Source organism: Balaenoptera ricei, chromosome 2, assembly GCF_028023285.1.
Source record: "Balaenoptera ricei isolate mBalRic1 chromosome 2, mBalRic1.hap2, whole genome shotgun sequence".
Lineage (NCBI taxonomy): Eukaryota > Metazoa > Chordata > Mammalia > Artiodactyla > Balaenopteridae > Balaenoptera > Balaenoptera ricei.
In genome coordinates, this window is record NC_082640.1 from 120,530,031 (window position 1) to 120,555,845 (window position 25,815).

General features: G+C 34.6%; 1 protein-coding gene across 1 annotated transcript in view; it reads left to right on the plus strand.

Annotated features, from left to right (window-relative positions):
- The window catches only part of SCFD1 (sec1 family domain containing 1), a 142,228-nt gene that overhangs the window by 13,554 nt on the left and 102,859 nt on the right, over nucleotides 1-25,815 (plus strand). Inside the window, exons 4-8 of the mRNA XM_059914032.1 lie at nucleotides 1,099-1,189; nucleotides 16,829-16,951; nucleotides 18,221-18,308; nucleotides 22,751-22,840; nucleotides 24,959-25,014. Coding sequence (XP_059770015.1) covers nucleotides 1,099-1,189; nucleotides 16,829-16,951; nucleotides 18,221-18,308; nucleotides 22,751-22,840; nucleotides 24,959-25,014 — 448 coding nt within the window. The remainder of the gene's footprint in view (nucleotides 1-1,098; nucleotides 1,190-16,828; nucleotides 16,952-18,220; nucleotides 18,309-22,750; nucleotides 22,841-24,958; nucleotides 25,015-25,815) is intronic.

Consider the following 25,815-nt stretch of genomic DNA (forward strand, 5'->3'; position numbering starts at 1 on the left):
TAAATTCCTGTGCACCTTGCCTCTGACTATTCTTCCTTTTTTGCTGGAGAATACTTCATCAGTTACTTTATATTCTGCAAGCTGGTTTAGGCTGATTTGTAGGAAACAATAATTACAGTTTCCAGAACATGAATTGGTGGTTGTAGCCCTTTAGGTAGTTGGACAGCCAGTGTAAGAAGACAACAAACAATGGCTGCCAGCACATTATAATCCTTCTGGTGTTAGCAGCAGCCAAACAGAGGGAAAAAAGTTATCAAATGCAGGCTCACTGGCAGCATGTGCCTCTTTGACTCTCTCCTTTATAAGGATGACTGAAATAATTGTATATATAGAAGGATGTATGTAGATTGTGTATGGAATATTGCGTATAGAAGGATGACTAGAATATTGTAGAAATAGAACATTTCTCATATTTCCTGATATAAGCATGGTGAAATCTTACAGTGGAGAATAAAGATATTTTCTCAGTTGATATTGGGATATTTGAATGAATATACTTCCTGAACTGTAAAAGAGAAAACTATCAAGTGGTACAATCTATAAGATGCTTAGCCGATCTCTTATGCATTCTCTTACGAAGCAACAAGTAGAACAATATAGATTGTCTTAAAGTTTTAAGGAAGCATTCGTATACCTTTCATTTAAAAAATATATTTGATTTTATTTATGGTTAAATTTTTTCATTGCTTCTAAAGATAGTTCCAGCTTTCTGTTTTCCCTCTCAGAGAACTGTACTTTCCTCCCTCTTACCTCCCCCCACCATATTTCTATGAAAAATGGGAATAAAATTGATTTTGAATGTGCTTTAGTTCTCATTCAAGGAGAATATTGGTAGAAGAGACTGACCATAAGAGGTATTAGAAATAAGGTGATTGGAGTACAAGAAATGAAGACTGAGATTAGGATCTTACTAATAAATAATATTAACATTGATATAAGGAGAAAGCTGGGTTAAATAATTAATTGCATCAAGAGCTTTTAGAGTACTGGTCACTGTCCTTGAACTGGTGAACTAGTTTGAGAAATACTGTAAAATTTTTAGCTATCTTTTTAGATAAGTGACTAAGAAAAAAGTTTTATATTCTTTATGTGTCCTAGGCTTTTGCACTCTGATCGAGATCCTATTCCAGATGTTCCTGCAGTGTACTTCGTAATGCCAACTGAAGAAAATATTGACAGAATGTGTCAGGTAATATGAGTTCTTATTTTCCTTATTCTTGAAGGTGGAAACAGATTTTTTTTCAAAAAAAAAAATCTTAGATGTCCAGTGCGAAAAATCAGAAATTTCCTTAACCCAATTTCCCACTTCGATTTTTGAGACTATCTTTGAATTTTAAATAGACTGGAAGATTTAAAATTTTTTGGCTGAGGAAACATTATTTTGATTGAGACTGAGTCTGGCTTTAAAAAACAGAAAACCTAACTATATGAGCTTTTAAAAATAAGGTTTTATTTTTCTAAGATAATAGAAAGTCTGAATAGGAAGTCCAGCTTGGTATAGCAGCTCTTTTAAGTAATCAAAGATCCAGGCCCCTTCTGTCTTTTTGAGCTGTCATCTTTAGTTTGTTGTTTTTCACTGTCTTGCTCCTTGCTTCACGGATGCAAGATGGCAGCTGCAACTTTAGACATCACAATATATGTTCAAGGCAAGAAGAAGGGAGAAATTAACTATGCCAGCCCTGACTGTTGATTTTGGTCAGGAAAGCTAAGCTTTCCCAGAAGCTCCCAGAAGACTTTCATTTATGTCTCACTGGATAGAATTAGCATCAAGGGAGGCCACAAAAGTTAATATTTAGATGAGTGTATTGTCACCCCCAAATAAAATCTGTATTCTTTTAGCAAGGAAGAAGGGGAAAATAGATATTGGATAGGTAGCTAACGGTGTCTGCTGTAAGTCACAAGCATCTTTACTTGTTATTGACCGTTGAATCAAATTACTTTGTTTGTTAGTGAAGGTCACAAATTTTGTGTCCTATAGAGCTAATAATGCCCAGCTTTCTCTTTTACCCTGCATAAACCCAACTACGCCATTTTTAAAAGAAGTACGATTTACCAATCCCTTCTTCTTTCCTTGTTTTAAAACATCTTTATTGACATATAATTTACATACCATACAATTTACCCAAAGCAGTTCATTGGTTTTTAGTATATTCGCACAGGTGTGCAGCCATCACCATAATGAATTAAAGAACATTTTCATCACCTTAACTATTACATCCCCAACCCCTGAACCCCCATCCCTAAGGTACTATTTGTTTCTGTATATTTGCCTGTTCAGCCTATTACATATGAATGGAATCATATACATGGTCTGTTGTATCTGGCTTCTTTCTCTTAGCATAATGTTTTCAAAATTCATCCATACTGTAGATGTTATCAGTACTTCTTTCCTTTTTATTGCTGAATAATATTCCATTGTATGGATATACCAAATTTTGTTTATCCATTTATCATTTGGGTTGTTTCCACCTTTTGGCTGTTGTAAGTAATGCTACTATAAACATTTGTGTACAAGTTTCTGTGTAGGCATATGTTTTCATTTCTCCTGTGTGCATGAACACCTAGGAATGGAATTGCTACGTCAAATGGTAACACCATGGTTAACCTTTTGAGGAATTGCCAGACTATTTTCTGAGGTGGTTACATCATTTTCTATTCCCTCCAGCAGTGTTTGAGTGTTCCAGTTCCTCCAGATCCTCGCTGGTACTTCTTATTATCTGACATTTTGATTGTAGTCATCCTACTGGGTGTAAAATGGTATCTCGCTGTGGTTTTGATTTGCATTTCCCTGATGACTAATGATATTAAGCATCTTTTCATGTGTTTATTGGCAGTTTGTATCTTTGGAGAAATGTCAATTCAGATCCCTTGTCCAGTTTTAAATTGGGTTGTCTTTTTATTGTTGTTAGAGTACTTTATATATTTTGAATATTGGACCTTTATCAAGTGTATTATTTGCAGATGTTTTCTCCCATCCTGTGGGTTATCTTTTCACTTTCTTAATAGTATCCTGTGGAGCACAAAAATTTTTAATTGTGGTTTTAAACTTAATTTCATTTTTTCTTTAGTTGCCTGTGCTTTTGGTGTCATATTTAAGAAACCATTGCCAGCTCATAATTGCTACTGAACTTGCGGTATTGAAAATACAAATAAATGTGTATTTCTTAGAAAAAGAAAAAGAAACCATTGCCAAATCTCTGTTTTGTTTGAAGATTTTTATAGTTTTGGGGCTTGTATTTAGGTATTTCATACTTTTTGAGTTAATTTTTATATGTGCTATAAGGTAGGTATCCAACTTCATTCTTTTGCATGTGGCTATCCAGTTCTCCCAGCATCCTTTTTTGAAGAGACTGTTCTTTCCCCAATAAAGTCTTGGCAGCCTTGTCAGAAATTAATTAAAAATAGATAAATTGGTTTATTTCTGGACTGTCAGTTCTTTTCCATTGATTTCTGTGTCTGTCCTTATGCCAGTACCACCCTGTCTTGATTAGTCTTGCTTTGTGGCAAGTTTTTTATTTTTTTGTTTTTGTTTTTTTTAGTGTGAGAGAAAACAGATGGAAATAGAAAATCAGAGGTTAAGAAATAACCCTATACTCTTAAACTTGAATTGGAAATATCAGTATGAACTCATGATATATTATCTCCTTAAAAAAAAAAAAAAAGGATTTCCTTACTCTGCCCACTGAAAAAGCATAGAAACAGTGACAAACCCATTAACAGTGCACATGCTAGCACATAGACTGCTGTTGACCTGAGACAAAAACACTGCCAAATATTTCTCCAGCAAAGATGGGTTTATTCAGTATTAGCAGAGAATTGCAATTTGGGGTCTGCAACCATGCCAAACCACATGCAAGTCCCGGCATGGCGAAGGAAGGAGAGCACTTATATAGAGAGGAAAAGGACTTGTCAAAGCACCTGGCCAGTAAGATGGGTACCTCAGAGTTCTAGAGGAGTTCCCCAGGTAAGGATAACCTTTTCTAAAAAGACTTTAGCCAAAAAAGAGGTAGTCTGTCTTCAAGGAAAGTCGTCAGTCCAGTGTGAAAATATACAGACCATAACTAAAACAAAGAGCTCATGGCTTTGCATTGGCTGAGTCCTTGCCAGGAAAGGAGTCTGTCTTCTTCCTGTTAGGTTCTATCATCACAGGGTGTGAGAGCTCCCCCTTCTGGTCTCCCAACTCTATTTAATTGAGTTTTTTGTTTATTAACTTATTACATTTTCCTTTTTTTAAATTTAATTTAATTAATTTATTTTTTATACAGCAGGTTCTTATTAGTTATGTATTTTATACATATTAGTGTATATATGTCAATTCCAATCTCCCAATTCATCCCACCAGCACCACCCCCCACCCCACCCCCACTTGCCCCGCTTGGTGTCCAAAAGTTCTCTACATCTGTGTCTCTTATTTCTGCCTTGCAAACCGAATCATCTGTACCATTTTTCTAGATACCACATATATGCGTTAATGTACGATATTTGTTTTTCTCTTTCTGGCTTACTTCACTCTATATGATGGTCTATAGGTCCATCCAAGTCTCTACAAATGACCCAATTTCGTTCCTTTATATGGCTGAGTAATATTCCATTGTATATATGTACCACATCTGCTTTATCCATTCGTCTGTCGATGGACATTTAGATTGCTTCCAAGACCTGGGTATTGTAAATAGTGCTGCAGTGAACACTGGGGTGCATGTGTCTTTTTGAATTACGGTTTTCTCTGGGTATATGCCCAGTAGTGGGATTGCTGGGTCATATGGTAATTCTGTTTTTAGTTTTTTAAGGCTGTTCTCCATAGTGGCTGTATCAGTTTACATTCCTGCCAACAGTCCAAGAGGGTTCCCTTTTCTCCATACCCTCTCCAGCATTTGTTGTTTGTAGATTTTCTAATGATGCCCATTCTAAACAGTGTGAGGTGATACCTCATTGTAGTTTTGCTTTGCACTTCTCTAATAATTAGTGATGTTGCACAGCTTTTCATGTGCCTGTGGCCATCTGTATGTCTTCTTTGGAGAATTGTCTATTTAGGTCTTCTGCCCATTTTTTGATTGGGTGGTTTGTTTTTTTCATATTGAGCTGCCTGAGCTGTTTATATATTTTAGAGATTAATCCTTTGTCCATTGATTCGTTTGCAAATATTTTCTCCCATTCTGAGGGCTGTCTTTTTGTCTTGTTTATGGTTTCCTTTGCTGTGCAAAAGCTTTTAAGTTTCATTAGGTCCCATTTGTTTATTTTTCTTTTTATATCCATTACACTAGAAGGTGGGTCAAAAAAGATCTTGCTCTGATTTATGTCAGAGAATGTTCTTTGTATGTTTTCCTCTGAGAGTTTTAGGGTGTCCAGTCTTAATTTAGGTCTTTAATTCATTTTGAGTTTATTTTTGTGTATCGTGTTAGGGAGTGTTCTAATTTCATTCTTTTACATGTAGCTGTCCAGTTTTCCCAGCACCACTTATTGAAGAGACTGTCTTTTCTCCACTGTATATTCTTCCCTCTTTTATCACAGCTTAGTTGACCATAGGTGTGTGGATTTATCTCTGGGCTTTCTATCCTGTTCCATTGATCTATATTTCTGTTTTTGTGCCAGTACCATACTGTCTTGATGGCTGTAGCTATGTGGTATAGTCTGAAGTCAGGGAGCCTGATTCCTCCAGCTCCGTTTTTTTCCTTCAAGGCTGCGTTGGCTATTCAGGGTCTTTTGTGTCTCCATACAAATTTTAACATTTTTTGTTCTAGTTCTGTAAAAAATGCCATTGGTAATTTGATAGGGATTGCATTGAATCTGTAGATTGCTTTGGGTAGTATAGTCATTTTCACAATGTTGATTCTTCCAATCCAAGAACATGGTATATCTGTCCATCTGTTTCTGTCATCTTTGATTTCTTTCATCAGTGTCTTATAGTTTTCTGAGTACAGGTCTTTTAGGTAGGTTTATTCCTAGCTATTTTATTCTTTTTGTTGCAGTGATGAATGGGATTGTTTCCTTAATTTCTCTTCCTGATCTTTCGTTGTTAGTGTATAGCAATGCAAGAGATTTCTGTGCATTAATTTTGTATCCTGCAATTTTACCAAATTCATTGATTAGCTCTAGTAGTTTTCTGGTGGCATCTTTAGGTTTATCTATATGTAGTGTCGTGTCATCTGCAAACAGTGACAGTTTTACTTCTTCTTTTCCAATTTGTGTTCCTTTTATTTCTTTTTCTTCTCTGATTGCTGTGGCTAGGACTTCCAAAACTATGTTGGATAATGGTGGCAAGAGTGGACATCCTTGTCTATTTCCTGATCTTAGAGGAAATGCTTTCAGTTTTTCACCATTGAGAATGATGTTTGCTGTCGGTTTGTCACATATGGCTTCTATTATGTTGAGGTAGGTTCCCTCTATGCCCACTTTCTGGAGAGTTTTTATCAGAAATGGGTGTTGATTTTTGTCAAAAGCTTTTTCTGCATCTGTTGAGAGAATCACATGGTTTTTATTCTTCAATTTGTTAATATGGTGTATCACACATTGATTGATTTGTGTATGTTGAAGAATCCTTGCATCCCTGGGCTAAATCCCACTTGATCATGGTGTATGATCCTTTTAATGTGTTGTTGGATTCTGTTTGCTAGTATTTTCTTGAGGATTTTTGCGTCTATATTCATCAGTGATATTGGTCTGTAATTTTCTTTTTTTGTGGTATCTTTGTCTGGTTTTGATATCAGGGTAATGATGGCCTCGTAGAATGAGTTTGGGAGTGTTCCTTCCTCTGCAATTTTTTGGAAGAGTTTGAGAAGGATAGGTGTTAGCTCTTCTCTAAATGTTTGATAGAATTCACCTGTGAAGCCATCTGGTCCTGGGCTTTTGTTTTGTTGGATGATTTTTAATCACAGTTTCAATTTCATTACTTGTGATTGGTCTGTTCATGTTTTCTATTACTTCCTGCTTTGGTCTTGGAAGGTTATACCTTTCTAAGAATTTGTCCATTTCTTCCAGGTTGTCCTTTTTATTGGCATAGAGTTCCTTGTAGTAGTCTCTTATGATACTTTGTATTTCTGCAATGTCCATTGTAACTTCTCCTTTTTCATTTCTAATTTTATGATTTGAGGCCTCTCCCTGTTTTTGATGAGTGGTAAAGGTTTATCAATTTTGTTTATCTTCTCAAAGAACCAGCTTTTAGTTTTATTGATCTTTGCTATTGTTTTCGTTGTTTCTATTCCATTTATTTCTGCTTTAATCTTTATGATTTCTTTCCTTCTACTAACTTTGGGTTTTGTTTGTTCTTCTTTGTCTAGTTCCTTTAGGTGTAAGGTTAGATTGTTTATTTGAGATTTTTCTTGTTTCTTGAGGTAGGATTGTATTGCTATAAACTTCCCTCTTAGAACTGCTCTTGCTACATCCCATAGGTTTTGGATCATCGTGTTTTCGTTGTCATTTGTGTCTAGGTATTTTTTGATTTCTTCAGTGATCTCTTGATTTTTCAGTAACATATTGTTTAGCCTACATGTGTTTCTGATTTTTATGTGGTTTTTTTCCCTGTAATTTACTTCTAATCTCATAGCGTTGTTGTGGTCGGAAAAGATGCTTGATATGATTTCAATTTTCTTCAATTTACTGAAGCTTGATTTGTGACCCAAGATGTGATCTATCCTGGAGAATGTTCCATGTGCACTTGAGAAGAAAGTGTAATCTGCTGTTTTCAGTTAGAATGTCTTACAAATATCAATTAAATCTATGTGGTCTATTGTGTTATTTAAAGCTTGTGTTTCCTTATTAATTTTCTGTCTGGATGATCTGTTCATTGGTGTAAGTGAGGTGTTAAAGTCCCCCACTATTATTGTGTTACTGTTGATTTCCTCTTTTATAGCTGATAGCATTTGCCTTATGTATTGAGGTGCTCCTCTGTTGGGTGCATATGTATTTCTAATTGTTATTTCTTCTTCTTGATCCCTTGATCATTATGTAGTGTCCTTCCTTGTCTCTTGTAACATTCTCTATTTTAAAGTCTATTTTGTCTGATATGAGAATTGCTACTCCAGCTTTCTTTTCATTTCCATTTGCATGGAATATCGTTTTCAACCCCCTCACTTTCAGTCTGTATGTGTCCCTAGGTCTGAAGTGGGTCTCTTGTACATAGCATATATATGGGTCTTGTTTTTGATTCCATTCATTGAGCCTGTGTCTTTTGGTTGGAGCATTTAATCTATTCACATTTAAGGTAATTATTGCTACGTATGTTCCTATTACCATTTTAATTGTTTTGGGTTTGTTTTTGTAGGTCCTTTTCTTCTCTTGTGTTTCCCACTCAGAGAAGTTCCTTTAGCATTTGTTGTAGAGCTGGTTTGTGGTGCTGAATTCTCTTAGCTTTTGCTTGTCTGTAAAAGCTTTTGATTTCTCCTTCGAATCTGAATGAGATCCTTGCCAGGTAGAGTAATCTTGGTTGTAGATTCTTCCCTTTCATCACTTTAAATATATTGTGCCACTCCCTTCTGGCTTGTAGAGTTTCTCCTGAGAAATCAGCTGTTAACCTTATGGGAGTTCCCTTGTATGTTATTTGTCGTTTTTCCCTTGTTGCTTTCAATAATTTTTCTTTGTCTTTAATTTTTGTCAATTTCATTAATACATGTCTTGGCGTGTTTCTCCTTGGGTTTATCCTGCCTGGGACTCTCTGTGCTTCCTGGACTTGGGTGGCTATTTCCTTTCCCATGTTAGGGAAGTTTTCGACTATAATCTCTTCAAATATTTTCTCAGGTCCTTTCTCACTCTCTTTTCCTTCTGGGATACCTATAATGCGAATATTGTTGCGTTTAATATTGTTCCAGAGGTCTCTTAGGCTGTCTTCATTTCTTTTCATTCTTTTTTCTTAATTGTATTCCATGACAGTGAATTCCACCATTCTATCCTCCAGGTCACTTATGCGTTCTTCTGCCTCAATTATTCTGCTATTGATTCCTTCCAGTGTAGTTTTCATTTCAGTTATTGTATTGTTCATCTCTGTTTGTTCTTTAATTCTTCTAGGTCTTTGTTAAACATTTCTTGCATCTTCTCGATCTTTGCCTCCATTCTTTTTCCGAGGCCCTGGATCATCTTCATTATCATTATTCTGAATTCTTTTACTGGCAGGTTGCCTATCTCCACTTCATTTAGTTGTTTTTCTGGGGTTTTATCTTGTTCCTTCATCTGGTACATAGTCCTCTGCCTTTTCATTTAGTCTCTCTTTCTGTGAATGTGGTTTTCATTCCACAGGCTGCAGGATTGTAGTTCTTCTTGCTTCTGCTCTGTAGCAAGTTGTGAAATTGGGAAGTTGAGTCCTCCAACTTTGTACATTTTTTTTCAACATTGTTTTGGCTTTTCTGGATCCCTTAAATTTTCATATTAATTTTAAGATTAGCTTGTCAGTTTCTATAAAGAAAGCAACTGATAAGTATTTCACTTAATCTGTAGATCAATTTGGAGAGTATTGCCATCTTTTTTATTTTTTTATTAATTTTTTTTTAATTTTTGAATTTAATTTAATTTATTTTTTTATACAGCAGGTCCTTATTACTCATCAATTTTATACACATCAGTGTATACATGTCAGTCCCAATTGCCCAATTCATCACACCACCACACCAGCCCCTCCACTGCTTTCCCCCCTTGGTGTCCATACGTTTGTGCTCTACATCTGTGTCTCAATTTCCACCATGCAAACCGGTTCATCTGTACCATTTTTCTAGGTTCCACATATATGCGTTAATATATGATATTTGTTTTTCTCTTTCTGACTTACTTCACTCTGTATGACGGTCTCTAGATACATCCACGTCTCTACAAATGACCCAATTTCGTTACTTTTTATAGCTGAGTAGTATTCCATTGTATATATGTACTACATCTTCTTTTTCCATTCGTCTGTCAGTGGGCATTTAGGTTGCCTCCATGAGCTGGCTATTGTAAATAGTGCTGAAATGAACATTGAGGTGCATGTGTCTTTTTGAATTATGGTTTTCTCTGGGTATATGCCCTGTAGTGGGATTGCTGGATCATATGGTAATTCTATTTTTAATTTTTTAAGGAACCTCCATACTGTTTTCCATAGTGGCTATATCAATTTACATTCCCACCAACAGTGCAAGAGGGTTCCCTTTTCTCCGCCCCCTCTCCAGCATTTGTTGTTTGCAGATTTTCTGATGATGCCCATTCTAACTGGTGTGACGTGATACCTCATTGTAGTTTTGATTTGCATTTCTCTAATAGTTAGTGGTGTTGAGCAGCTTTTCAAGTGCTTCTTGGCCATCTGTATGTCTTCTTTAGAGAAATGTCTATTTAGGTCTTCTGCCCGCTTTTGGATTGGGTTGTTTGTTTTTTTAGTATTCAGCTGCATGAACTGCTTATATATTTTGGAGATTAATCCTTTGTCCATTGATTCGTTTGCAAATATTTTCTCCCATTCTGAGGGTTGTCTTTTCGTCTTGTTTATGGTTTCCTTTACTGTGCAAAAGCTTTGAAGTTTCATTGGGTCCCATTTGTTTATTTTTGTTTTTATTTCCATTACTCTAAGAGATGGATCAAAAAAGATCTTGCTGTGATTTATGTCAAAGAGTGTTCCTCCTATGGTTTCTTCTAAGAGTTTTATAGTGTCCTGTCTTACATTTAGGTCTCTAATCCATTTTGAGTTTATTTTTGTGTATAGTGTTAGGGAATGTTCTAATTTCATTCTTTTATATGTAGCTGTCCAGTTTTCCCAGCACCACTTATTGACGAGACTGTCTTGTCTCCATTGTATATCCTTGCCTCCTTTGTCATAGATTAGTTGACCATAGGTGTGTGGGTTTATCTCTGGGCTTTCTATCTTGTTCCATTGATCTATGTTTCTGTTTTTGTGCCAGTACCATATTGTCTTGATTACTGTAGTTTTGTAGTATAGTCTGACATCAGGGAGTCTGATTCCTCCAGTTCCATATTTTTCCCTCCAGAGTGCTTTGGCTATTCAGGGTCGTTTGTGTCTCCATAGAAATTTTAAGACTTTTTGTTCTAGTTCTGTAAAAAATGCCATTGGTAAATTGATAGGGATTGCATTGAATCTGTAGATTACTCTGGGTAGTATAGCAATTTTCACAATATTGATTCTTCCAATCCAAGAATGTGGTATATCTGTCCATCTGTTGGTATCATCTTTAATTTCTTTCATCAGTGTCTTATAGTTTTCTGCATACAGGTCTTTTGTCTCCCTAGGTAAGTTTACTCCTAGGTATTTTATTTTTTTTGTTGCAATGGTAAATGGGAGTGTTTTGGTAATTTCTCTTTCAGATTTTGCATCATTAGTGTATAGGAATGCAAGAGATTTCTGTGCATTAATTTTGTATCCTGCAACTTTACTGAATTTATTGATTAGCTCTAGTAGTTGTCTGGTGGCATCTTTAGGATTCTGTATGTATAGTATCATGTCATCTGCAAACAGTGCAAGTTTTACTTCTTCTTTTCCAATTTGTGTTCCTTTTATTTCTTTTTCTTCTCTGATTGCTGTGGCTAGGACTTCCAAAACGATGTTGAATAATAGTGGTGAGAGTGGACATCCTTGTCTTGTTCCTGATCTTAGAGGAAATGCTTTCAGTGTTTCACCATTGAGAATGATATTTGCTGTGGGTTTGTCATATATGGCCTTTATTATGTTGAGGTAGGTTCCCTCTAAGCCCATTTTCTGGAGAGTTTTTATCATAAATTGGTGTTGAATTTTATCAAAAGGTTTTTCTGCATCTATTGAGATGATCATATGCTTTTTATTCTGCAATTTGTTTATATGGTTTATCACATTGATTGATTTACATATATTGAAGAATCCTTCCATCCCTGGGATAAATCCCACTTGATCATGGTGTATGATCCTTTTAATGTGTTGTTGGATTCTGTTTGCTAGCATTTTGTTGAGGATTTTTGCGTCTATATTCATCAGTGATATTGGTCTGTAATTTTCTTTTTTTGTAGTATCTCTGTCTGGTTTTGGTATCAGGGTGATGGTGGCCTCATAGAATGAGTTTGGGAATATTCCTTCCTTCGCAATTTTTGGAAGAGTTTGAGAAGGATGGGTGTTAGCTCTTTAAATGATTGATAGAATTCACCTGTGAAGCCATCTGGTCCTGGGCTTTTGTTTTGTTGGATGATTTTTAATCACAGTTTCAATTTCATTACTTGTAATTCGTCTGTTCATATTTTCTATTTCTTCCTGCTTTGGTCTTGGAAGGTTGTACCTTTCTAAGAATTTGTCCATTTCTTCCAGATTGTCCATTTTATTGTAATAGAATTGCTTGTAGTAGTCTCCTCGGATGCTTTGTATTTCTGCAGTATCTGTTACCTTTTCCTTTTTCATTTCTAATTTTATTGATTTGAGTCCTCTCCCTCTTTTTCTTGATGAGTCTGGCTAATGGTTTATCAATTTTGTTTATCTTCTCAAAGAACAAGCTTTTAGTTTTATTGATCTTTGCTATTGTTTTCTCTGTTTCTATTCCATTTATTTCTGCTCTGATCTTTATGATTTCTTTCCTTCTGCTAACTTTGGGTTTTGTTTGTTTTTCTTTCTCTAGTTCCTTTAGGTGAAAGGTTAGGTTGTTTATTTGAGATTTTTCTTGTTTCTTGAGGTAGGCTTGTATAGCTATAAACTTCCCTCTTAGAACTGCTCTTGCTGCATCCCATAGGTTTTGGATCGTTGCGTTTTCATTGTCATTTGTCTCTAGGTATTTTTTGATTTCCTCTTTGATTTCTTCAGTGATCTCTTGATTATTTAGTAACATATTGTTTAGCGTCCATGTGTTTGTGTTTTTTACTTTTTTTCCCCTGTATTTCATTTCTCATCTCATAGCGTTGTGGTCAGAAAAGATGCTTGATATGATTTCAATTTTCTTAAATTTACTGAGGCTTGATTTGTGACCCAAGATGTGATCTGTCCTGGAGAATATTCCATGTGCACTTGAGAAGAAAGTGTAAACTGCTGTTTTTGGATGGAATGTCCTATAAATATCAATTAAATCTATCTGGTCTATTATGTCATTTAAAACTTGTTTTTCCGTATTAATTTTCTGTTTGGTTGATCTGACCATTGGTGTAAGTGAGGTATTAACGTCCCCCACTATTATTGTGTTACAGTCAATTTCCTCTTTTATAGCTGTTAGCAGTTATGCATTGAGCTGTTGCCTTATGTATTGAGGTGCTCCTTTGTTGGGTGCATATATATTTTTAATTGTTATATCTTCTTCTTGGATCGATCCCTTGATCATTATGTACTGTCTTTCTTTGCTTCTTGTAATAGTCTTTATTTTAAAGTCTATTTTATCTGATATGAGTATTGCCACTCCAGCTTTCTTTTGATTTCCATTTGAATGGAATATCTTTTTCCATCCCCTCACTTTCAGTCTGTATCTGTCCCTAGATCTGAAGTGGGTCTCTTGTAGACAGCATATATATGGGTCTTGTTTTTGTATCCATTCAGCAAGCCTGTGTGTTTTGGTTTGGAACATTTAATCCATTCACGTTTAAGGTAATTATTGATATGTATGTTCCTATTACCATTTTCTTAACTGTTTTGGGTTTGTTTTTGTAGGTCCTTGTCTTTTCTTGTGTTTCCCACTTAGAGAAGTTCCTTTAGCGTTTGTTGAAGAGCTTGGTTGGTGGTGCTGAATTCTCTTAGCTTTTGCTTGTCTGTAAAGCTTTTGATTTCTCCATCGAATCTGAATGAGATCCTTGCCGAATAGCACAGTCTTGGTTGTAGGTCCTTCCCTTTCATCACTTTAAGTATATCATGCTACTCCCTTCTGGCTTATAGAGTTTCTGCTGAGAAATCAGCTGTTAACCTTATGGGAGTTCCCTTGTATGTTATTTGTCGTTTTTCCCTTGCTGCTTTCAATAATTTTTCTTTGTCTTTAATTTTTGCCAATTTGATTACTATGTATCTCGGCATGTTTCTCCTTGGGTTTATCCTGCCTGGGACTCTCTGTGCTTCCTGGACTTGGGTAGCTATTTCCTTTCCCATGTTAGGGAAGTTTTCGACTATAATCTCTTCAGATATTTTCTCGGGTCCTTTCTCTCTCTCTTCTCCTTCTTGGACCCCTATAATGCGAAAGTTGTTGCATTTAATGTTGTCCCAGAGGTCTCTTAGGCTGTCTTCATTTCTTTTCATTCTTTTTTCTTTATTCTCTTCTGCAGCAGTGAATTCCACTATTCTGTCCTCCAGATCACTTATCCGTTCTTCTGCCTCAGTTATTCTGCTATTGATTCCTTTTCATGTAGTTTTCATTTCAGTTATTGTATTGTTTATCTCTGTTTGTTCTTTAATTCTTCTAGGTCTTTGTTAAACATTTCTTGCATCTTCTCGATCTTTGCCTCCATTCTTTTTCCGAGATCCTGGATCATCTTCACTATCATTATTCTGAATTCTTTTTCTGGCAGGTTGCCTATCTCCACTTCATTTAGTTGTTTTTCTGGGGTTTTATCTTGTTCCTTCATCTGGTGCATAGCGCTCTGCCTTTTCATCTTGTCTATCTTTCTGTGAAAGTGGTTTTTGTTCCACAGGCTGCAAGATTGTAGTTCTTCTTGCTTCTGCTGTCTGCCCTCTGGTGGATGTCGCTATCTAAGAGGCTTGTGCAAGTTTCCTGATGGGAGCGACTGGTGGTGGGTAGAGCTGACCTTTGTTCTGGTGGGCAGAGCTCAGTAAAACCTTAATCCGCTTGACTGCAGATGGGTGCGGCTGGGTTCCCTCCCTGTTGGTTTTTTGGCCTGAGGCAAGCCAACACTGGAGCCTACCTGGGCTCTTTGGTGGGGCTAATGGCGGACTCTGGGAGGGCTCATGCCATGGAGTACTTCCCAGAACTTCTGCTGCCAGTGTCCTTGTCCCCATGGTGAGCCACAGCCACCGCCCGCCTCTGCAGGAGACCCTTCAACACTAGCAGGTAGGTCTGGTTCAGTCTCCCCTGTGGTCACTGCTCCTTCCCCTGGGTCCTGATGCACACACTACTTTGTGTGTGCCCTCCAAGATTTGAGTCTCTGTTTCCCCCAGTCCTGTCAAAGTCCTTCAATCAAATCCCACTAGCCTTCAAAGTCTGATTCTCTAGGAATTCCTCCTCCTGTTGCCGGACCCCCAGGTTGGGAACCTGATGTGGGGCTCAGAACCTTCACTCCAGTGGGTGGACTTCTGTGGTATAAGTGTTCTCCAGTCTGTGAGTCACCCACCCAGCAGGTATGGGATTTGATTTTACTGTGATTGTGCCCTCCTACTGTTCCATTGTGGCTTCTCCTTTGTCTTTGGATGTGGGGCATCTTTTTTGGTGAGTTCCAGTGTCTTCCTGTTGATGATTGTCAGCCATCTTAACAATATTAAATTTTCTGATCTGTGAGCATGGGATATCTTTCTATTTATTTCAATCTTTTAATAATATTTTATACTGTGCAGAATGTAAGTTTTGTACTTCTTTTGCTGAATTTATTCCTTTGTATCTTTTTAATGCTATTGTGAATGGAATCGTTTTCTTAATTTCATTTTTAGTGTTGCTCATTGCAAGTGTATAAATACCCAGTTGACTTTTATGTATTGATTTTACATCCTGCAACATTGCTCAACTTCTTTTGAAATGTCTCCCTCATTCTTTGATCACTTCCTTACTTTTTTCCATAATAAAATATTCCAGTCTCATCTTGTACTTTCTCTGTCCGACCCCAAGTTTCAGCCATTTGTCTAAGGAGCCCTGGTTGCTTTTTGTGGAGAATGGTGTTTAGAAATCAGTGTCTGAGCATTAGGTACTCATTGCTGCTAGGATGTCACAGTTCTTGGGTCCTCTCAATGGACAGAGCTGAGAAATACATGTATATCAATATTTATACCAATATTTAATGCTATAAATCTTCCTGCTTATCTCTCTATTTAGACAGATAGATAACCTCTGAAATTGTTTCAATTCAGAAATACAGGATTCATTCTAGCTTTTCCTTCTCCCTTTAAAAATTTATAATTTCTTAACAGTGAGAAACATGGCTCCTAACGTCCTCAACATAATTACTTATTTATCAATTCTCAATTCCTTAACCAATCTCCCAGTCTTTGTTGAACCACTGCTCTGCTCGGCCACCTTCCTCACACAGGCTCCAGACCCTCAGGTTTTCACATTTCAGCATCTTTGAAATCATATGTATCTTAAAATTGATGGTGTGTTACAGAATTTTATTGGCAGCATTCATTCTTCCTTAGTGCTACATAAAACAGCAGTGCCTGTTATAATGACATTATCTTAGATTTGAAGAAATATGCTTATTTAGATATTTATTTGCCTAGAGTTTAAGAATCTAAGTAAATTTGATTTAAGAATTAACATAAGTTTAAATGACACTGTTTTTGGGTGATTGAGAAGGAATAGTTCTAGAATTGGTCATTAGAATTATAACATGTCTGTGTACAGTGAAGGAAATATTTGTTGTATCATCACATGACTAGAAACAGTAGAAGGTAGTGTCTGCCAATTATAATAAGCATTTAAGCTATATAAGAGAGCCACTTCTGGATTTTTTTAAGAAGAATACAAGTATGGTAATTCAAAGCAGTTTTGTATACTACTGTAATGAATAGGATTTTATTGATAATATAATTATAGTATCATAACTTTAATTATTAAAATACATGTCAGTTATATCTGGTAACCAAGTAACCAGTACCTCTTCATAACTTTATTCTCCTGAGATACTTTTTTTGTATCATTTGTATAACCTGTCTTGTAAATATGCATATTATCCTCTAAAACCTTGCTCTTATTGTATCTAAAAGATTTGCATTGGTCATCATCCTTTATACTATCCTATAAGAATGAAGTATTCATTGTATTCATAGGATCTTCGCAATCAACTCTATGAATCATATTATTTAAATTTTATTTCTGCTATTTCAAGAAGTAAACTGGAAGATATTGCAAATGCAGCATTAGCAGCTAGTGCAGTAACACAAGTAGCCAAGGTAAGAGGTTTTGGGTGGCTGATAACATTTTGTTAATGTAAAATTTAGTAATATTCTGAAACCTATAAATCGACATTGGTGTCTAATTTACAAAGGACTGGAACAACCTAAGGAATATTTAGACCCAATACTTCTAGAAAGAGTTCTGATAGTGTAAATTATCTTCAACTCGAACTAGGCAAAATAAACCAAACTAAAGGAACTTATTACTTAATTAATTTGAAAGACATAAATAAAAAGCTGAATCAATTTTTGTTTTGGGCTGGGATTTGTATAATTTTTTTAGCTCAGCTTAGAAATAGTTTGACAGTTGTGTTGTCACAAATTATACCCAAAATATTTTGACATTGTTTTATCAGTGATCACTATAGTCACCATACTATCTTCAGATATTTTGTTAGTTAGGAGAGAGTATCCAAGGGGGCTATATTGCATATTATAAGAAAGAAGGCCAGCAATTCTATATCATAGTCACTTTTAGTCATGTTCGGCTTAATTATAAATAAATCTGTAAAATATTTTCTTGGTTGTAGCCCTGTTTTGCCCTTTGTTTCTTGAATTTGGACAAGATATAACTGAAAATTCTACAGAATGATATAGGGCGAATAAAAGACTAAACAACCATGCATTTAATTCCCATTCTTTCATACTAATAGATTTTTCATTCTTAGATAGTCCACTAACTACTTCTGATTAGTTTTTAAGGCTTGTGTCTTATTATTCTTTTCTCTTCCAAAATTTATCATTAGTTTTACATGAAATAATAGGAACAGTTTTCGATTTAACTACATTTAACATATCTCAGATAGTTTTCTTCATTTTTCTCCTGATTTACACTTCTAAAGAACTAGTGTAACTTTTCCCCACCTATAAATATAGTTCACAGTGTAAAAACAGTTACTATGACTTTCTTAGAGAAGTATGATTAAAATGAATATAAAAATTATAATTGTGGTTTTTCTTCATATTTGATATCCATTCCCATCCCAACCACAATTTGCTTTAAAATTTTATATCTTCTTAAATTTTGTTTTCAGAAACTGTTACTCTCCTTGATAATTTATTGCCCAGAGTCTTGTTTTTTTTATTGCTTTTTAATGTTAATTTCTCATTCTTGCCCAATTAGGCAATCTACATGCTACATGGTATAATTTTTAGTTATTGAATATAGTTATAATTTTTTTCATTTTATCATTAGTAGATTAAATCAAACTAAATGTGCATTCAATATTGTAAAATTGATTTGAAAACCTTTTCTTTTGTTTCTAGGTTTTCGATCAGTATCTCAATTTTATTACTTTGGAAGATGATATGTTTGTATTATGTAATCAAAATAAGGAGCTTGTTTCATATCGTGGTATGTAAAAATAGGAATTTTATAATTCATTGTTAACAAAATGAACAGTGTACTGTAAAAAAACAATAGTAAACATGTTTAGTGCACTCCAAAACCAGCTTTGTTTACAGCACATGAAGAAAACAAGTCTCAGACTGAGTTCTGTCACATGTAGACAACACTTACTAAATCTGTTTTGTAAGCTCAATGAAGGACCAATTATCTGACCTTTTAGTTACCCCACAGCAACTTGCATGAATGGTTCACTCATGGTGAGTAAGACAGTATTTTAGTAGTAAGAGTCAGTTAATCTTTTAGTACTTTGACCCTTGGACAAGAACAAGTTTACTTTGCTTCTCTGTGCTTTAGTTTCCAAATCTGTAAAACGGGAATAATAATACTATCTACCTCAGAGTTTTTATGGGAGTTAAATGCATTAGTGTATGTAAAATGCTTGGAAAAGTTACTGGCATATCGTAAGTACTCAGAAAAGGTTGGTTAATGTTGCTATTTGTCAAGATCAGACAACAACAAAGAGTCAGCAGCTACTAATGTCCTATTATGGAATGAAGTATTGATGTAAGTACCATTCTCAAATATAGGTTGTTAGACACCCTTGATTCTTACACCCTGTTCATGCAGTGGTAGGATTGAGTATTGGTATTTGATCAAATGCTATCTAACCACCTCTGAAGTTTGTATTCCCAGCTTTGATAAACTGACCATTCCTTGGATGTAGATTAAACTTAACAGATGCACACGCATACACACAGTTAACAGACACACATGCATACACACACACACATGCACGCACGCACACGGACACCCACACCATGTTTTACTGTCTATGCTGATTCTTTTTCTTCGTAAAAACACTTAACATGAGATCAACCCTCTTAACATTTTTAAGTATATAATACAGTATTGTTGATTTAGGTACAATGTTGTATGGCAGATCTCTAGAACTTATTCATCTTGCCTAGCTGAAACTTTGTGCCCATTGATTAGTTATGTCAAATATTTTAAAGAAAATTGCAGACTATAGAAGATGTGATTAGCCAATTCATAGAAATAATTATTAATTTGATACCTAAGGATTGAGATGTTTGGGGATGACTAGAGTTTCAGAGGTTCTAAAGTAGGGGCCTCCCATGGGGGCATTTGGAAATGTGCAAGGACATTTTTGATTGTCACAATTAGCACTAGCATTTAGTGAGCAGGGACTAGGGATGCTAAATCTTCTGCAGTGTGTAAACCATACTCACACAGAAAATTGTTCTGCTCAAAATGCTAGTGGTATCCTATCATAACACACTGGACCAGGTGGTAAGCTCCCAAGAGAAGAGAGCATGAATCTTTTGGTTTCACTGAGCTCCATGGTATGCCTTCTTGCTGAAATTAAGCAACATCTCTAAATGGGTGTAAGTATTTGCTGAATTGCCCATGTAAGAGATTTTTGACACTACTCTAGTTATTTACAGAAGTCTATTTACATTTAACTGACCTTTAACTTAATTAGCTACTTAAGTTCCATGTTTAAAACCTAGTTTCCCTTAAGCCTTTAAGCTAAACTTGTAAATTTTGTTTATAAATTTGTTTATTTGAAAACAAGCACCTTTACTTTTTCTTTGATTAACTCAGATTGAACTGACTAAATTCTAATCAGTCTCATTTAACAAACTTAGTCAACAAACTTAGTTTGTTAAATTTCCTTAAACAGTTTCAGTTGCATTTATAAATTCAGCCTATTAATTTTTTAATTATTTGTTTTTAATTGATGTATAGTCGATGTATAATATTATGTAAGTTACAGGTGTATAATATAGTGATTCACAATTTTTAAAGGTTATATTCCATTTATAGTTATTATAAAATATTGGCTGTATTCCCTATGCTGTACAATGTATTCTTGTAGCTTATTTTATACATAATAATTTGCACCTCTTAATCCCTACCCCTAAATTGCCCCCCCTTCCCTCTCCCCACTGGTAACCACTTATTTGTTATCTGCAGCTGTGAGTCTGCTTCTTTTCTGTTACATTCACTAGTTTGTTGCATTTTTTAGATTCCACTTATAAGTGATACCATGCAGTATTTGTCTTTCTGTCTGACTTATTTCACTTAACATAATACTCTCCAAGTCCATCCATGTTGCTGCAAACAGCAAAATTTCATGATTTTTTATGGCTGAGTAGTTTTAAGTACTTCAAACACCAGACCAGGCAACTTTATAAATCTAACAAACAAAATCTGCCCCAATGTTTAAATAATTATTAAAAATAATTAAATTTATAGGGAGTCTAAATTCATTAAACATTCAAGTGTTTATAAATTTGTTTTCTTATATCTCTCAACTTAAAAATCACAAGTCTGAAATTAATAATTATTGAATTAAAAGTATAAATTTAATTTATTAATTTTAAAGTATAATCACATGCATAATCGCCCAGATTCTCAGTAGTATAATTATAATATAATTATTGGGCTAATAATTATTATATTAACAATATAATTATTAATTATTATAATATTACGATTATAATATAATTATAATCTATATAATAGATTGCCCTATACACATTTTACAATATAAGCTCATTTACTCCTCAGAATAACTTAATGAAGTAGGAATTAATATTATTTCTGTTTTCTAGATGAAAAAACTGAGGCACAGATACTAAGTAACTTGATAAGGAAATGGCAAAACCGGGTTACTAAATCCAGGCACTCACTCCAGAGTTAGTGCTCTTAATTATTATGTAATTATGTGGCAAATCCTCTCAAACATTACAAGTGCTTTAATTAATAATCTTAAACAGATTATTCAAAACATAAATCAACCATATTGATATCATGGATTCAATTTTTATCACCTGTTTTCCACGGATTGGGAATTTATCCAATAAAGGACGCAGACTTGTCACCTTAGTTAGACTTAGGCTAATGTCTCAGACCAGGTTGTTGTTGAAAGTGAGTTGAAGTTAGTGATGGACAGTGTTTTGACTGTTGAGGTCAGTTGTTTCAGAGGTGTGGGACTGAAGGGTATGAACCTGAAGGATGGAGGCTTCATATAGATTTTACCTGAACCAGTGACTGGCAGAATGAGCTGAGTATTTCACTGGATTGGTATCCCCTGAATTTACATAATTCACGTTGTATCCTTATGCCATTTCTGTCATCTGATTTGGATAGATGGCAGTCTGCAACACTGAATAGCAGCACGTTTCCTCATCCAGATTATGGTTAAAGTCTTTGTTATTTTTATGTTCTCTGCATGTACCATACTTTCTTTGAACACTCTGATGTATCCAGTTGGATTCTGATTTCCTCTTATGCTGATCACAAGTTGTATTGAATTTTATATTTGTTTTCACATTCAAGATGCTGGGAAATTAAACGTATTATATAGATAATATTTTAGTCCATTCAGTCTTTTAACAAATAGTTACTGAGCACCTACTTGTCAGACACTGAGCCTGGGTACTCTGAGAGATAGGAAGATGAATAAGGCAAGGTCTTTGACTGTCAAGGAAAGTCTTCACAGCGATGTTTCTTAAAGCGTAGCCCCAACAACCTGTTTTTCAAATGTGGAAGCCATCGCGTAGTAGAGCAGCCAGGATAGCAAAGTCACTGGTTGTCAACCTAGTGAGTAGGCTTGCCACCTTTCCGTTTATTTTTCCCTCCTGGCTAGGGACCATTATTACTCTTACCTTTTAAAAACATTTGACATGTTGCTTCTTAAAGTTCCAAGAAAGAAATGGGACAGAAAAGAAAAAAACGTGTAGCCCCAAGTATCACCTGAGGTGTTTGTCAGAATTGTAGATTACCTAGAATTATCCCAAATCTATTGAATTGAATCCCTGAGGGAAAGGGCTAAGAATCTTTCATTTTTAATAGCTTCCAGAGAAACTTCTTTCTCTTCTCTCCTATTCTTAGAATGATTCTTCTATCCACTGAAGTTTGAGAACCACTTAAGTACAGTCTAGTAGATCAGAAAAGAAATTTATATAATTTGTTATAATACAAAGAAAATGTATGTGATGTTGGTCTTGCCGTAGTTGATTTATTGATACATTGTCCTTTTCTGGCAGTATTTGGATAGTAAGATCAGTAGTTTCTTGAGGCCATTTAATGTTTGTGAATAAAATTATGGAAGACGATATTTATTTTCCTATTTGCTCTGGCAAAAATTTTGTATAATTTATGTGGTGGGTTTTTTCTTATTACTGCTCTAATATTGATACTACTCATTACTACTACTGATATTGAGGTGGTATTTTTTTTGAAGTATTATAATTTTTGTGGATACTTGTTCACTTAAAATTTAAAGCATAAAAATTTTTACTTCTTTAACTATTACAAATATTATCAAACTGAATATTGATAGGTGTTGAGTAATAATTTTAACAAAAATAAGGGATAAATTTTGGTCGCTTTCTTCTCCTTTATCTATGTCATTTTAGCCATTAACAGACCAGATATCACAGACACGGAAATGGAAACTGTTATGGACACTATTGTTGACAGCCTCTTTTGCTTTTTTGTTACACTGGGTAAGTTTTCAAACCTTTGTTTATTTCTTGAAAGTAAATTAATTATTTAACAGCTCATTTTAACCTGTTACACTGCAATATGATCCCTTATTATCTATCTAGATCTCTACAGTCCCTCTCTCCAGAGTTGAGATAAAATATACATTCTGTACTATATAAAACCACAATTCTTCTAATAATTTGATGAAGTTAGCATTTAGCAGCTCTCTTGAGTTGTCGCCTTAGATGTCTTTGGTAATTGTAACCTCCTAATATATTGTTTGAATGTTTGCTGGTGGCTTCACCTATGTGCCTGCTAATTTTCTTTTAATATTTCATTTTGAAAAATTTCAAATGCACTTCTAATTGGAGAGATATATGCCTGGTAAGTATTAAGGCAAACTCCCAAGGCTCCAGAAAACATTAAATTTACGTAAAACACTTATCCAACATATTCTCAAAATTTTAAACATTTCTTTGGAGTATCTAAATTTACTTACAGCTACATTGTGTTTAGTGTCTAATGTATGATTTTATTCGTTACTATTAATAATGGATATGTTTAGAAATCCTCTAATTGCAATTTTAATTTTGCAGACACTGAAAACTTTTCAGTTAAAATGATCCTCACACTACATTAATAAAATTTCTCTCTTTTTCACAAATGAGAATAATTGAGAGATACATGCATAGTTTAGGATATAGACAAAAGCTTGAGGAGAATTTGCATACAGATTTCACAGGTCCCTCCTTTCAGGGATTTTTCCCTTTAATTTCCAGCCCTGAACTCCAGGCTTTGATTTCCCAGCTCAGTGAGTCTTCTGTTTTCTGCTTGAGCTCTTTCTCCTCTGTGCCATGCAAACTGGAAAGTACCCTCAAGAGGAAAGCTGGTTAAAAGTGTCTCTCACTGTTCAAGTATTTCTCTTCTTTCAAGAGTTTTACCCTCCTCCACTTTCTGCTTGCTCTCGATTGCTCTCAGTACCTTCAAATGGAGTTGTTGGGTCTTTTTTTGTTTGTTAAAGAACGCACATGTATAACACTTTTAGTCATTAAACAGACATAATTAATCTTTCTATTTTTGCACACAGTCTCCAGAATTTTGCTGAATGCTAGGGTTATTGTGGACATTAAGGTTATTTTTGCTTGATGATAACTATATTTTCAAGGTTAAGGTAGATTGAAAAAGAAGTGTACAGACCACTGAAGTGTTAGAGCCACTTTTATTATGTAGAGTATCAGAAAGTGATTTTTCTCAAAGGAAAAGTTGAAATTACTGCCAACCTGACATAGATATCAACAGTAAATTAAGTGGAAAAAAAGCAAATTTAAGGATGGTATGCAAAGTATCCTATTTTTGTTTTTTATGCACTCCACACACACACATATTTAGACTATATGTAGAATATAACCTGGAAACATTCATATCTAATTCTTAATGGGGATTATTTTGGGGTGCTTGAATCAAGAGGATTAACTTTATACATTTCTAATATTATTTGGATTTTCTTAGGACAGACATGTATAGCTTGCCATCAGAAGAAAACAAAGTTTTAAAAAACGTACTAATATTTCACGTTTTTACTTTTACAACTGACTGAGCATGCTTTGTATAGAATCTAAAATGTAAGAATTTCAGCATATGAATATTACAATGTTCTTTGTTTTATGAGATTTTCAGTGCAGTTTGATTTTTTTTCTCATTTTAGGATTTCAGCCTCCAATAAAACTTGGAATAATAGAGAGAAATTTAGAAGTCTAAAATGAGTTGATTTGATAATAAATTGAGGCCAACTTTTAGGAGCATTTTACATTATGCAAAGAATGTGTTTTCTATTGATATTATCTTTTAAATTCGTCAAAGTGCTGATTTAGTCAGTCCATTGAAAAAATATCGTCACACTGATTTACCCACACAATATAAAAACCATGTTTTTCTGACTCCCTCATGTTGTCTTTATAAATGGTAAGGTCTATTTCTGAAACCTTGCTTTTATTCTCAAGATTATAAATCCTTTTATGTTTGTAGCCTGAAATTGTATATATCTATTGTATGTTATTATTTGATGCTGATGTATTTTATAAGTATCCATTTTAATTATTAAGAGCTGAAATCATTGCTAACATCTGTTGTTAAAATAGGTGCTGTCCCTATAATCAGATGTTCAAGAGGAACAGCAGCAGAAATGGTAGCAGTGGTGAGTTCATGCAAATATCCATTGGGGATAAATAATGTGTCAGTTGTTTTCCCTAAATACCTCAAGTATTTTTGTTAATATTAAGTATATATACTAATACAGTTGTTATGGGTTATATATTAAGTGCCAAAGGCAAATATTTTTATTTTATAACATTGGGATTCCACCAAAAATAAAAAGTAATCATTGTGATCATGTGATGAAGTAAAATGATTTATTCCAATGTGAATGTGCTATTCCAGCCCTGTTTCTTTTTTACTCAAATAAATATTCCTCATTTAGCTTTGTCTCTCTAAGTAGTATTTTACACTTATTTGATTCCCCAAATCATTTAATATTTAACTTCATTTAGCAAACATTTATTAACAATTATAATCATTTTTAACATGATGAAGTGTATTTTGCTCTCCCAAAATACTGGAGTAGAACATTCTGTGTAAAATGAGCATTCAAGAATTTGCTTTAAAGATTAAAAAATAATATATTAGAGAAATTACAGAGTTACTGAAAAGAAGGTAAATGGTATGGAAAGATGGAGGAAGATACACTAACATTTTTGAGTTTTAGTAGCCCAAATGAATCATTGACAGATGGAAGGCTAGTTTCTTTCACATATTCCATTTCTATTCTGGAGCCTCTTGTAACCACCACTATTGAGATAGCTTCCTCGGTGCAGCAAGTTATGCTTTGGGAGAGAGTGTGGGTTATTACTGCAAAACGTTTCCCATACCTAAAGTAAAAATAGTCAACAAAAGTGATTATTAGTGAAATCAGGTCTGAGTCACAATAGAAAAAGCATTG